Source organism: Dictyostelium discoideum, assembly GCF_000004695.1.
Source record: "Dictyostelium discoideum AX4 chromosome 2 chromosome, whole genome shotgun sequence".
NCBI classification, from domain to species: Eukaryota; Evosea; class Eumycetozoa; order Dictyosteliales; family Dictyosteliaceae; genus Dictyostelium; species Dictyostelium discoideum.
Window position 1 is genome coordinate 3047959 of NC_007088.5, and position 12716 is coordinate 3060674.

General features: G+C 22.0%; 7 protein-coding genes across 7 annotated transcripts in view; 5 read left to right on the forward strand and 2 right to left on the reverse strand.

The window, feature by feature from the left end:
• Window positions 1-71: 71 nt before the first annotated feature.
• On the forward strand, window positions 72-947 carry nit1-2 (nitrilase 1; the record flags this gene model as incomplete). Its single annotated transcript, XM_639518.1, has 1 exon — window positions 72-947. One exon carries the CDS (start codon window positions 72-74, stop codon window positions 945-947), a length of 876 nt encoding a protein of 291 aa, XP_644610.1.
• Window positions 948-1008: 61 nt separating this feature from the next.
• DDB_G0273521 (hypothetical protein) lies at window positions 1009-1456 on the forward strand (the record flags this gene model as incomplete). The annotated part of the gene is made up of 2 exons (XM_639549.1): window positions 1009-1072; window positions 1146-1456. The coding sequence occupies 2 exons, from the start codon at window positions 1009-1011 to the stop codon at window positions 1454-1456; spliced, it is 375 nt and encodes a 124-aa protein (XP_644641.1).
• Window positions 1457-2376: 920 nt separating this feature from the next.
• rpc25-2 (RNA polymerase III subunit) lies at window positions 2377-3249 on the forward strand (the record flags this gene model as incomplete). Its single annotated transcript, XM_639550.1, has 2 exons — window positions 2377-2732; window positions 2847-3249. The coding sequence occupies 2 exons, from the start codon at window positions 2377-2379 to the stop codon at window positions 3247-3249; spliced, it is 759 nt and encodes a 252-aa protein (XP_644642.1).
• A 237-nt stretch (window positions 3250-3486) lies between these two features.
• gtf2e1-2 (transcription factor IIE) lies at window positions 3487-5575 on the reverse strand (the record flags this gene model as incomplete). The annotated part of the gene is made up of 5 exons (XM_002649139.1): window positions 3487-4030; window positions 4165-4389; window positions 4507-4704; window positions 4890-5174; window positions 5457-5575. 5 exons carry the CDS (start codon window positions 5573-5575, stop codon window positions 3487-3489), a joined length of 1371 nt encoding a protein of 456 aa, XP_002649185.1.
• A 1160-nt stretch (window positions 5576-6735) lies between these two features.
• On the forward strand, window positions 6736-7968 carry DDB_G0273527 (hypothetical protein; the record flags this gene model as incomplete). Its single annotated transcript, XM_639553.1, has 1 exon — window positions 6736-7968. The coding sequence occupies one exon, from the start codon at window positions 6736-6738 to the stop codon at window positions 7966-7968; it is 1233 nt and encodes a 410-aa protein (XP_644645.1).
• A 272-nt stretch (window positions 7969-8240) lies between these two features.
• DDB_G0273529 (hypothetical protein) lies at window positions 8241-10956 on the reverse strand (the record flags this gene model as incomplete). The annotated part of the gene is made up of 4 exons (XM_639554.1): window positions 8241-8408; window positions 8586-8878; window positions 8958-10517; window positions 10740-10956. The coding sequence occupies 4 exons, from the start codon at window positions 10954-10956 to the stop codon at window positions 8241-8243; spliced, it is 2238 nt and encodes a 745-aa protein (XP_644646.1).
• Window positions 10957-12207: 1251 nt separating this feature from the next.
• Window positions 12208-12716, forward strand: part of spkA-2 (ankyrin repeat-containing protein) — a gene marked incomplete at both ends in the record, with an annotated part of 2244 nt that continues 1735 nt past the window's right edge. Inside the window, one exon of the mRNA XM_639555.1 lies at window positions 12208-12716. This exon is cut by the window's right edge and continues 395 nt beyond it. Coding sequence (XP_644647.1) covers window positions 12208-12716 — 509 coding nt within the window.

Sequence of the window (12716 nt, forward strand, 5' to 3'; positions counted from 1 at the left end):
TTTTTCAATTTTTTTTTTATTTTTTTATTTTTTTTTTTTATTTTTATTTTCAATTTTTATAATTAAATATCATGATTAGAAATTCAAAAATATTAATGAATAAATTAAAAAGGATTGGATTAGGTCAAATTACAAGTACCAATAATAAAGAGGATAATTTTAGAAAATGTAAAGAAATGATAGAGAAAGCTGTTGAAAATAAAGTGAATTTATTTTGTTTACCAGAATGTTTTGCATTTATAAGTGGTGGAATTCATCAATTTGAATCAAGAGATAATGCAGAGTATTTAGATCAAAAAGGAGGAATCATTGAAAGATATAAAGATTTAGCAAAGCAAAATAATATTTGGTTATCATTAGGTGGATTTCATGAAAAGATATTGGATGATCCAAATGATATGATCTACAATACTCATTTAATCATTGATTCAAATGGTGTAATAGTTTGCGAGTATAGAAAGATGCATTTATTTGATGTCGATATTCCATCAAAGGGTGTTAAAATGAATGAAAGTAAAGTTGTTAAAGGTGGTAATGATTTAGTGGTTTGTGATTCACCAGTTGGTAAACTTGGTTTATCAATTTGTTATGATTTACGTTTTCCAGAACTTTATCTAAGTCTAAGAAGAATGGATGCTCAAATTCTATTGGTACCAAGTGCATTTATGAAGAGTACTGGTGAAGCACATTGGAAACCATTACTTCAAGCAAGAGCAATTGAAAATCAAACTTATGTCATCGCTGCTGCTCAAACTGGTGATCATCATTCTAAAAGATCTTCCTATGGCCATTCAATGATCATTGATCCTTGGGGTAAGGTCTTACATGATTTACCTGATAACCTAAATGATATCGCTTTTGTTGATATAGATCTCGATTACATTTCAACTTGTAGAGAAAACATACCTGTATTTAATCATAAAAAATTAAATAATTATAAAATATAATTATTTTTTAAAAAGAAAAAAAAAAAAAAAAAGTGTGAATAAAAAAAAAAAAAAAAAAAAAATGGTTTCAACCTTAATTTATTGGAATAATAAATTGTGTATAAAATACTATTCACTCATGCTTTGTATGATAAAAAATTTTATAACCAATAAATTTTATTAAAATAGAAAAATAATTATTTTGTTTATTTTATTCAGATAAATCAAATGTTTTAATCGTTTATAATATTGATACATTATCATATGAAAAGTATACAAACTTTAAAATTCCATTACATCATAATGAAAAATATGCTCAAAGTTTTATCGCAAGAGGTGGCTCACCAATTGAACCAAATCAAGTAAAGAAAAAGAATATTTTAATACCAATCTTAATATCAATTATTGGATTTTCAGTGATTGTATTTATAATTATAGTCACTGTACTTTTAATTAAAAGAAGAAATACAAAAAAATCAGATGAATTTAATAAACAAAAAGATAATGAATCTGAAATTTCAAAACAATAAAAAGTATTAAAAATTAACTTTATAAAATTATTCGATTATTTATTTATTTGTTTTTTTTTTTTTTTTTTTTTTTTTTTTTTTTGTTTGTTTATTTGTTTAATTTTTTTTTTTAGTTTATTTAATAAATTTTATTTTGTTTTATTTTGTTTTATTTTGTTTTATTTTATTTTGTTTTGTTTTGTTTTTTTTTTTGTTTTGTTCGGGAGCCGACACAGCCAGAGACACCCCTTTCAGCCAAATATAGTTCACTAAACTTTGATTTTTTAATTTTGTTTCATGGCAATCAACCTATAATATAAATTAATATTAGTAAAAATTATTATTAGAATAAAATGTATTTTTAAAATTTATCTTGAACGAAAATTAAAAAATTTCAATGTTTATTTCTGTGTCATGTATAAAAGTTGTTTTATTTTTTTTTTTAATATTAAAAAATATTTAGTGAAAGCTGTTTAATATAGCATCTACCTATCAACAATGCCCGAGAATGAAAAGATTTATCTTATAAAAAAGAATAAAATCCTTTGATTCTCGGGCAATTGGATTAATAACTCTGATAAGTGTATTTATTTTTTTTTTTTTATTTAAGTATAACTTTGCCTTTTTTTTGAATGGAGTAAAAAAAAAAAAAAAAATTATTTTTTTATATTTTATTTTATTTTATTTTATTTTATTTTATTTTATTTTATTTTATTTTATTTTGTTTTATTTTATTTTATTCTGATTGGATGAAAAAAAATGTAAAAAAAAAAAAAAAAATATAAAAATAATTGTTATTTTTGAGAATAGAGAAAAAAAAAAAAAAAAAGAAAAAAAAAAAAAAAAAAAAGAAAATTTTTTTTTTCAAAATGTTTTTCAATTTCTTTTTATTTTTTTTTTTTTTCGTTTCAATCTATATTTATTATACATGAAACAATATAATGTTTCATTTAATAACGATTGAAGATAAAGTTAGAATAGCACCAAGTCAATTCAATAATGAAGTACAAACAATTGAAGATGAAATTGAAAAGAAGTATACAAGTAAAGTTGTATTAAATGCAGGTTTATTTGTAGCATTATATGATATATTAGGAACAGGTGATTCATATGTTCATTCAGGTGACGGAGGTGCTCACCTTATGGTTCGTTTTAGAATGGTTGTATTTAAACCTTTCAAAGGTGAAGTTTTGGAAGGTGTTATAAAAAAGTCTTCAAGACAATCAATTCAAATTTCTCTTGGTTTCTTTCATGAAATTTATTTAAATCCAATCGAATTACCAAATCCATCAAATTAGTAAATATAAAATTAATAATTAATAATTAATAAATAATAGTTAAATAATTAATTAAATAAATAATAAATAATTAATAATAATAAAATTTTAATTTTAATTCAAATTTATTTTAGTAATCAAGAAGAAGGATTATGGTATTGGGAATGGAATGAAAATCAATTGTTTTTTGAAGATGGTGGTAGGGTTAGATTTAAAATTGATCAAGTTGAATTTAATCCAGAGATATCACAACCAGCACCATCACCAAAAAATGTAAATACAGAAGCAATGGATTCTTATTCATTGAGAGAATATAAAGAAAAACAAATTGAAAATGAAAATCTTTTGAAACAAGTTAAATCTCCTTTGATCTTAAAAGTGTCAATGAGAGAAGCAGGTTTAGGTATGGTTTCTTGGTGGACAAACCAATCTGCTGGTGATGATGATGAAAATGAAGAGGATGGTGGAGAAAATCAAGATGATGAAGTAGCTGAAGATGATGGTGGGGAAGAACCTACAATAGAAGAAGACGAATAGAAAAAAAAAAAAAAAAAAAACTTTATAAATAAAGTATTTTGTATAAAAGAAATAAAAAATTTCTATGTAAATAAAAAAAAAAAGTATTATTTTCATTAATTTTATTGGTTTATTTTATTTTATTTTATTTTTTAAAGTTTATTTATAATTATTTACAAGTTTAGTTTAAAGGATTAAAAAAAAAAAAAAAGAAAAAGAAAAAAAAAAAAAAAAAGGAAAAAAAAAAATTAGATTAAATTAATTTGACATTAAACTTTGATATTGATGATCGAAAACATTTTTGGAAGCATATGAATAGAGTGCATGACTATAATCTTCATATTCTTGATTAGACATTAACTCTTGGTCATGTTCTGTGATTTTGGTGATTGGTATTAAGTTATCACCGACTCTAACTAAAATATCTTTACCATCATCATCCGATTGTGACATTGAAGAAACGGTTTGTGAATCATCCAATTTCATTTTTTTATTTTGATGTTCACCATTACCACCATCATTACCTTCAATGGTTGAACCACCACTACCACTATTACTACCATTACCATCAGCATCACCACTATCAGGAGCACTCTCCCATTCTTGATAATGAGTTTTAATATAATTTATATAAAAATCTTGATCAATTTTAATTTGTTCTTTAACAGCAGTAGGTTGTTCGTTGGTTGAGGTTTGAGTTTGTTGATTATTGTTCAAGATTGAATTCGACTTAACATTTCTATTTTTAAATGAATTACTTGGCAATAACCAAGGTGGAAGTGATGCTAATCCTGTTTTTTTACTAAATTAAATTATTGGTTTCGGAAGGAGGAAGATAAAAAATAAAAAAAAATGTTTAAAATTTAATTATTTTCTTTTTTTTTTTTTTTTTTTTTTTTTTTTTTTTTTTTTATATTAAAATTTTTTAATATATACTTTTCTTTTTTAACTACTGCTTTATTAATTTCTATACCATCAGTATCTAAAATATCAACATGAAATTCTATATTTTCATTTGTTGGATCTATATGATGAGAAGTTGCAGCACCTTGTGCAACAGGAAATGCAGATGGTTTTGGACCCATACCTAATGATGAATTGGTATTAATTGTATAAGATGGACCTTGATCTGCTGATAAATCTGCTAAATCTCTTGCAAATCTATTTAATAATAAATAAAAGGGATGTATTAATATTTATATTTGTTTTGTTTTTTTAAAAAAAGAAAAGAAAAAAAAAAAAAAAAAAAAAGAAAAAGAAAAAAAAGAAAAAACATACAAAGGTATATTATGACCTTCAGTTTTCTTTAATTGTTCAATAATTTTTCTTAATTGACTAAACAAATCAGATTGATGTTTAGCAGTTTGTGTTAATGATTCATTATTTAATTCCTCTTCTAATTCGCCATCGCAAATTTCGCATGCCAATGCACCAGTGTCCATATTTAATAATTTTGGAATATCTAATGCTGTATATCTAATTATTATTTAAGAGTTTGAAATTAGTAATGATGATGATAATAATAATAATAGTTATTATTGTTATTATTATTATTATTATTATTATTATTATTATTATTATTATTATTATTATTATTATTATTATTATTATTATTATTATTATTATTTAAAGATGGGAATATAAATAAAAAAAATGTGTACACTTTATGACATGTTTGACATTTATAAGTTTGAACGTCAATTTTTTGAACTTTTACAGATTCCATCTTCTTTCTAAACATGTATAATTTATATTTTACAATATCAATGATATGTTTATAATCTATATACCAAAGTAGATGGGTACTACCTCTTTCATTTGGTCCTTTTGCTTCTACTTTTACATCTGAACTCTTTACCATTGAATCACCTTTAAGATCCATTAATATCTTTCTTACATATTTTTGTTGAATACGAAGTCTTAATGCTAAATCTTCATCTTTAATACTATTATTTATTTTATTATTATTATTATTATTATTTTTTATTTTTGTTATTGTTTTTTATTTTTATTATTGTTTTTTATTTTTATTATTATTATTATTATTTTTTATTTGAAAATATATTTTTAATTGGTATATTATAATAAAGTTAGTAAAAAAAAGGAAAAAAAAAAATATTATTAGTAATGTAAATAAAAATAGTGATTTATTATTAATATTTATAATAATTATTATAAATTCTATAAAGATAATAATAAAAGAGAAAAAAAGAATTAGAAATATATACCGTTTCTTTTCTCTTAAAAGACCATCAATAATAACAGCATATTCATCGGGGTAAAAAGCACGAATTACCATCTTTACAAGATCATCTAAAATATGATAGATATTGTTTGAAGATGACATTGTGCTTTTTTTTTAATTTGCTTGATATTATGATAAAAATAAAAATAAATAAAAAAAAAAAAAAAAAAAAAAATTTTCAAAAAAAAAAAAAAAAAAAAAAAAAAAATAAAATAAATTTAAACAATTCCTAAAAAATTAAAAATTAATTTAATAAAAAAAAAAAAAAAAAAATTTTTATTTTTAAACCATCCATACAAAGATATTCCATTTTTTAATCAAATTTATTTTTAGTCATTTTTATTTTTTAAATCTTTTTTATTTTTTTTTTTATATTTAATTTTTTTTTAATTTTTTTTTTTTTTTTTAATTTTATGTGCAAATTTTTAGTATATTAACGAAAAGTTTTGTGTTGATTATTAAAATGAAATTCAAAATTATAGTTTCAAATAAATTAATATATATGTCACTAAAAATTTGTGGTTTATTTTTTTCTTTTTTATATTTTTATTTTTTTTTTTTTTTTTTTTTTTTGTAAAAACCAAGTAGTTAATTCTATAATTGTTCCTACTCAAAAAATTATCTATGTACATAAAAGTTGAATCTGAATTAACCACAAAAAAAAAAAAAAAAAAATAAAAAAAAAATAATAATAATTACATAATTAAAAAAAAAAAAATAAAAAAATAATCTGTTATAGAGGGTAGGTTTTTTTTTTTACAAAAAAAAATAAGAATATTAAAAAAATAAAATTAACAAAATAATTTTCCACAATTTTTTATATTGCCAAAACCATCAAAAAGGTTTTTGGATTTAAAGAATGTATCAATTTATATTTTTTTTTTTACCTACCCAAAATAACTTTTTTTTTTTCAAGAATGAATTATGATAAACCTATAATTTGCTGTTTATTTTTTTAATCACTCGTTTATTTTTTTTATTTGAATAAATAAAAAAAAAATAAATTAAATGGCTTTATTATAAATACCAAGATTTTCCAATCAAAAAAAAAAAAAAAAAAATTATAATTTAAAAAAAAAAAGTATAAATAAAAAAAATTCAAAAATCATTTATTTCATTCAAAAACAAATAATCAAATAATCAAATATATAAATAAAAAAAGTAAATTAATAAATTAAGAAATTTAAAAATATTAATATAAATTAAAAAAAATTAAATTATAAATATATATATATAACAATTAAAAAAAAAAAAACAATAAAATGAAATTATTATTATCAATTTTAATTGTATTAATTTTAAAAAGTTCAAATGTTAATTCATATGGTGAATCAGATTCTCAAGGTAATCCATGTTCACTTGAAAGAGAATCACATAATTTGATTAACTTGGCAAGAATGTTTCCAGTTCAATACAAGACATCATTTATGAATGGTTATTCTGGTTTATCATCAGTGTTAAGTTCATATTCAGCCGTTCCACCACTTTATATGGATAATTTATTAAATCGTATGTCAAAAGCTCACTCATTTGATATGTCATTAAAGAATTGTTTTAGTCATAGTGATTGTAATGGTACATCAATTGGTCAAAGATTTAACAAGTGGTCTACTGAAGGTACATGGGCTGAAAATATTGCAGCTGGAAATAAAGATGGAATCAGCACAAATAATCAATTAATTTGTGATTCACCAAGTGGAAATAAAGTATGTACACCAGATGGTAGTGGTCAAGATGGTCACAGAAAGAATATCATGGGTGAAGATTATCAAATTTTAGGTGTTGGTTATTATTACACATCATCGTCAACCTATAATACTTATTGGACTCAAGATTTTACAAGTTCTTCAAATTTACCAACCAATCCAATTTATTCTGGTTATCATACTTTTTATCCATCTGCAACAATTCCAAAATTCATTGCTATGGTTTATAGTGAAACTCAAACCATTTCAACAATGTCAATTGTTTTTGTAGGTTCAATTGGTAGTGCTGATTCAAAGTTACCAATGGAATTAACCTATGGTAATCCATCATATGCCGCTTATACCTATACCCCATCGACCTATACCGTAGCATGTCAAAAATATTATTTCCAAGGTACTACAAGCAATGATTCAACCATTAGATATCCAGATACTGGTTATCTTCAAGTTAGTAAAGATACAACATGTTTAGGATGGTCAATTAGCTCCTCTGTATCTTTAAATGTAAATCTAGGTTTAGAAAATCCAAGTCAAACTGAAATTGCTATTAAATTTGAAACTAGTACTCCAAAAGCAACATATCCACCACAAAGAAATTGGAATTGGTTTTGGGATTATAAATTATTAAGTAAAAATAATAATCAACAACAACAACAACAACAACAACAACAACAACAACAAGAAGAAGAATTTCAACAAGATGAAGAATTTTACAGTTCAACCTCAAAATTAATTGTAAATTCCTCTGTTATTTTAATTGCTATCTTCATTATTAGTTTATTATTTTAAATTCTCGATATTAATTTATAAAAACTTTGTACTAAAAAAAAAACAAATATAGTTTAATTATTTAAATAAAAAAAAAAAATAAAAAAAAAAAGATATAAATAAAAAAGAATTAAAAATATTTTATTTTTTATATTAAAATTATTTTGATAAAATATAAATAATAATAATTTAGTTTTTATCATTATTATTATTATTATTATTACTATTAGTATTATTATACTTTGTTTTATTTTATCTTTTTTTTTGTTTATTTTTATTTTATTTTATTTTTTTTATAAAGAACAAAGTGAAAAGGTGGTATCACTCTCAATAAATTCAAATGCTGGAACTTTGCCATTTGAAGAAACTGTTGAAGGATGATATGGAGTAATTACTAAAGGTCTTTGTTCAAAATGTACATTTTTTTCATTTTCATATTGTTGAATTATATTTTTTAATTCCTATAAAAATAAAATAAGAAATTATAATTAATAAAGTGTTATTATTATTATTATTATTATTATTATTATTATTATTATTATTATTATTATTATTATTATTATTATTATTATTATTATTATTATTATTATTGTTTATTTTATTATTTATTATTATTTTAAATTTTTAAAATTACATACTTCATTATTTTGAGAAGTTGATAAACTATCATAATATTTATGGAAAGTATCAGATTCTTTTAATAAATTCTCTAAAACTGAATATTTTGAAGTGACTGGATCTATATTTTCATCAAAAGAATCAATTAAAGAACTTAACTTTGATTCAAATTCTAATAACATTGCTTTTCTTTCATTAAAAAACTTTTTATCTGTAACTTCTGGTGGTGGAATTGGTGAAAATAATTCTTCTAACCATTCAATAGTTAAATTAAATCTTTCTGTTGTTTTTTGTTTTGTATTATTATATATACCTATAAAAAAAAAATACAAAAAACAATTAATATTTTTTTTTTTTTTTTTTTTACAAAAAAAAAAAAAAAAAAAACTTACTATCAGAATTAAAAAGTAATGCAGAAGTTGATTCTCTTGAATTTATATTTTCTTTGAGAAATTTAAAAAAGTCTTCAGTATGTTCAGATTGAATATGTCTCCAAAGTTGGAAACCATTTACACTGACAACTTTATCACATTTATAACAAGAAAAGAATGAATATCTATCATCTTTGTAAGGTGTTAAACGTTTTGGATTTGAACATGCTGCAACTTGTGCTTGAACTCCAATAAAGTAATTATTATAATATGATTGTATCTTTCTACCAAATGAATCATTTTTACCTTGAATATCTTGATGTTGTTGTTGCTGTTGTTGAAGTGATTGTTGTGGTATTGGTTGTTGTAAATTCACAGTTGTTTGAATTGGTGGTTGTGCTGTTGTTATTGTTGCTGTTGTTACTGGTGGTGAAGTTGTTGTTGTTGATGTTGTTGTATTTGATAAACTTTGTTGTGGTAAAGATTGTTGTTGTTCTAAATCTGAATCTAAAGTGAATGAAGGTGGAGTTGTTTGATCAGTTGCTGATAATAATGGTGTATTGGTTTTACTACTTAGTAATGGTGTATTTGAAGTGCTTGGTGTATTTGCTAATGAATTGATATCTCTTTCTTTACCACCATTTGCTGCTGCTTGTTCTTTTTGTGCCTGTGTAATTAAATCATTGATAACCTCTGTTTGAGCTGGATCTTTTATTCTTGGACGTCTAGATTCATCACGAAGATGAAGGAAACAAATGTGTGATTTCTTTTCAATCATATATTTAATACAACATCCTCTACATCTCTTATTATTACAATCTTTATTGGATTTCTTTGATTTACATTCCACACATTGTTCACCTGCTGTTGATTCTTTTGATTGTGCTTCTTTGGTTCTTGGTGAATGTGGTGGTGATCTATTTAAACCACTAACTACTGAATCTTTACTTGGTGTTTTATTGTTTTTTAATTTTGCTGCTGCTTCTTCTTGTTGTTGACGCTGTTGTAATAATAGTTGTTGTTGTTGTTGTTGTTGTTGTTGTTGTGCTTGTTGTTGTGCTTGTTGTGCTGCTAAAGCTGCTTGTTGTGCTTGTTGTTGTGCCAATGCTGCTTGTTGAGCTAATGCTGCTTGTTGTGCTGCATATTGTTGTTGTGCCAATGCTGCTTGTTGTGCTGCGTATTGTTGTTGTGCTAATGCTTGTTGTTGTGCTTGTTGTTGTGCTATTAATTGTTGTTGTAATTGAAGTTGTTGAAGTTGTTGTTGTTGTTGCTGTTGTTGTTGCTGTTGCTGTTGTTGAATATGTAATTGTTGTTGTATTTGTTGGTGAACTGGTGCTATTGTACCACCACCTGGGAATTGTTGTGGTGGTTGTGGATATCCATAGGGTGATTGTGGTGGTACATTTCCTCCAACTTGATGCATTAACATAGTTGGTGCACCAACTGGTTGTATAGATTGTGGATAAACACCTGGCGGTACATTATTTGCATTTGGTGGTAATGAATCTTTATTTGAAATTGCATGAATAAGTGTTCTCATTTGTTTTTTCATTTCAGGTTTTGATACTGCTGGTACAATTTCTATTATTATTATTATTATTATTATTATTATTATTATTATTATTATATTATTATTATTATTATTATTATTATTATTATTATTATTATTATTATTATTATTATTATTATTATTATTATTATTATTATTATTATTAGTATTAGTATTAGTATTATTAGAATGTGAGAATTGTAGTATTATTATTATTATTATTAATACTGTGTAAAAAAATTAATTTTACTTACGATGTGCTTTTAAATATGCTTGTAATTGTAATTTAGTTAAATCCTTTAAAGCATCGGGATTTAAAGTTTCAACAGGGGGTAATTGATCTGACGATGACATTGGGCTTGTTAAAATTTTTCTAAGTGGAGTTTGAGATTGTGATGTTTGATGTTGTGGAGTTTGAGGTTGTATTCCTACATTATTTGGTTGATTCGATCCAAATACTGGGTTAAACATTTTTTAGAATTTTTTAATATCTATAAATATATGTTTTTTCCAAAACTTGTTTTCGAAATTAATTTAAATTAAAAAATAAAAAAATTTTTATGGTGTCAGCGAAATTTTTGAATTTTTAAAAAAAAAAAAAAAAAAAAAAAAAAAAAAAATTGAAAAAATTAAAAATAAAAAATAAAATTAAAAATAAAAAAAATGGATTCATATTTACTATTATTAGAAATTTTAAATCATTTTTGACTAAATTAATATAAGTTTCTATGAAAAAGCCCAAATTATATATATATAATGTTTAAAAAACATTCAAGTATAAAATTAAAATAAAATAAATATAAAAACAATTATAAAAACAAAAATAAAATAAATCAAAAAAATCAAAAAAAAAAAAAAAAAATTAAAAAATAAATAAAATAAAATTATTTTAATATAGAAATTCGTTATATATATATATATTATATTCAATTAAAGTTTTTTATTGTTATGACTATTATATTTTTAATTTGTTTGTAATCGAATAAAATGAATATTAGCTGTGAGAGCCCAACCAAGAGCATGATTAACCACAGCTAAGAGAGAGAAGAATCTTGGTCAACGGTATATATAATAATATATTCAATTAAAGTTTTTTTTTTTTTTGATGGAAAAAAAAAAAAAAAAAAAAAAAAAAAAAAAAACATGTGGGTTTTTTTTTTATTATTTTTATTATTTTTATTTTTTATTTTTATTTTAATCATTATTATTATTTTTTTAATCACATAACATTAAAACAACTTAAAGAAAAATTATTTTTATTTTAATCATTATTATTATTATTTTTTTTTTTTTTTTCCAACAATCCAAAGTTTATTGTACCTTCAATATTTTTTTTTTATTTTTTTTATTTATTTTTTTTTTTTTTTTAAAAAAAAAAAAATTTTATATTTTTTTTTTTTTTTTTTTTTTTTTTTAGATTTTTTTTTTCAGGATAAATTTAATTGTTTGCGTATAATATCAATATTATTATTATTTTTTTTTTTTCAATATTTTTATTTATTTGTTTTTTTTTATATATTTTTTTTTTTTTTTTTACATATCCCTGTACATTATATAATTCACTTTTTTTTTTTTAAAGAAAGATTAAAAAAAAAAAAAAAAAAAAAACTTCAGTTTGTATTACAAAAAAAAAAAAATATATATATATTAAAAACACACACATAAAATTAAATAAAAAAAAAATAAAAAAAATAAAAATTAAATATTAATAATAAAAATACAATGTCATCAACTCAACAACAACAACATCAATTATTTAGTGCAGTTGAACAAAATGATGTTACAAAAGTTAAGAAATTATCAAGTAAAAAAAAGATTAGTAAAAGTAATTTAACATCATTTGATCAATATGGACAATCAGCATTAACTATAGCATTAAAGAATAATAATGAAGAGATGGTGGAACTCTTGTTGAGTTTATGTGTAACATTAAAGGCAGATATAAATACCTTTGACAAGAATGGATTTTCAGCATTACATCAAGCAGTGAGTAGTGATGATAGGATATTGATGAGGGTATTACAATATGAAAACATTAATGTAGATGTACAAAACGATGATTTAAACACACCAATTCACTACTTTTGCCAGAAATTTAGATCACCAAATTGTCAAGAACCATTTCAACTATTCATTCAAAAGGGTGTCAATGTGAATGCTCAAAATAAGAATGGTGAAACACCGTTACACAAGGCAATCTTTAACAATTCAGTACGTCTTATGATGGTTGG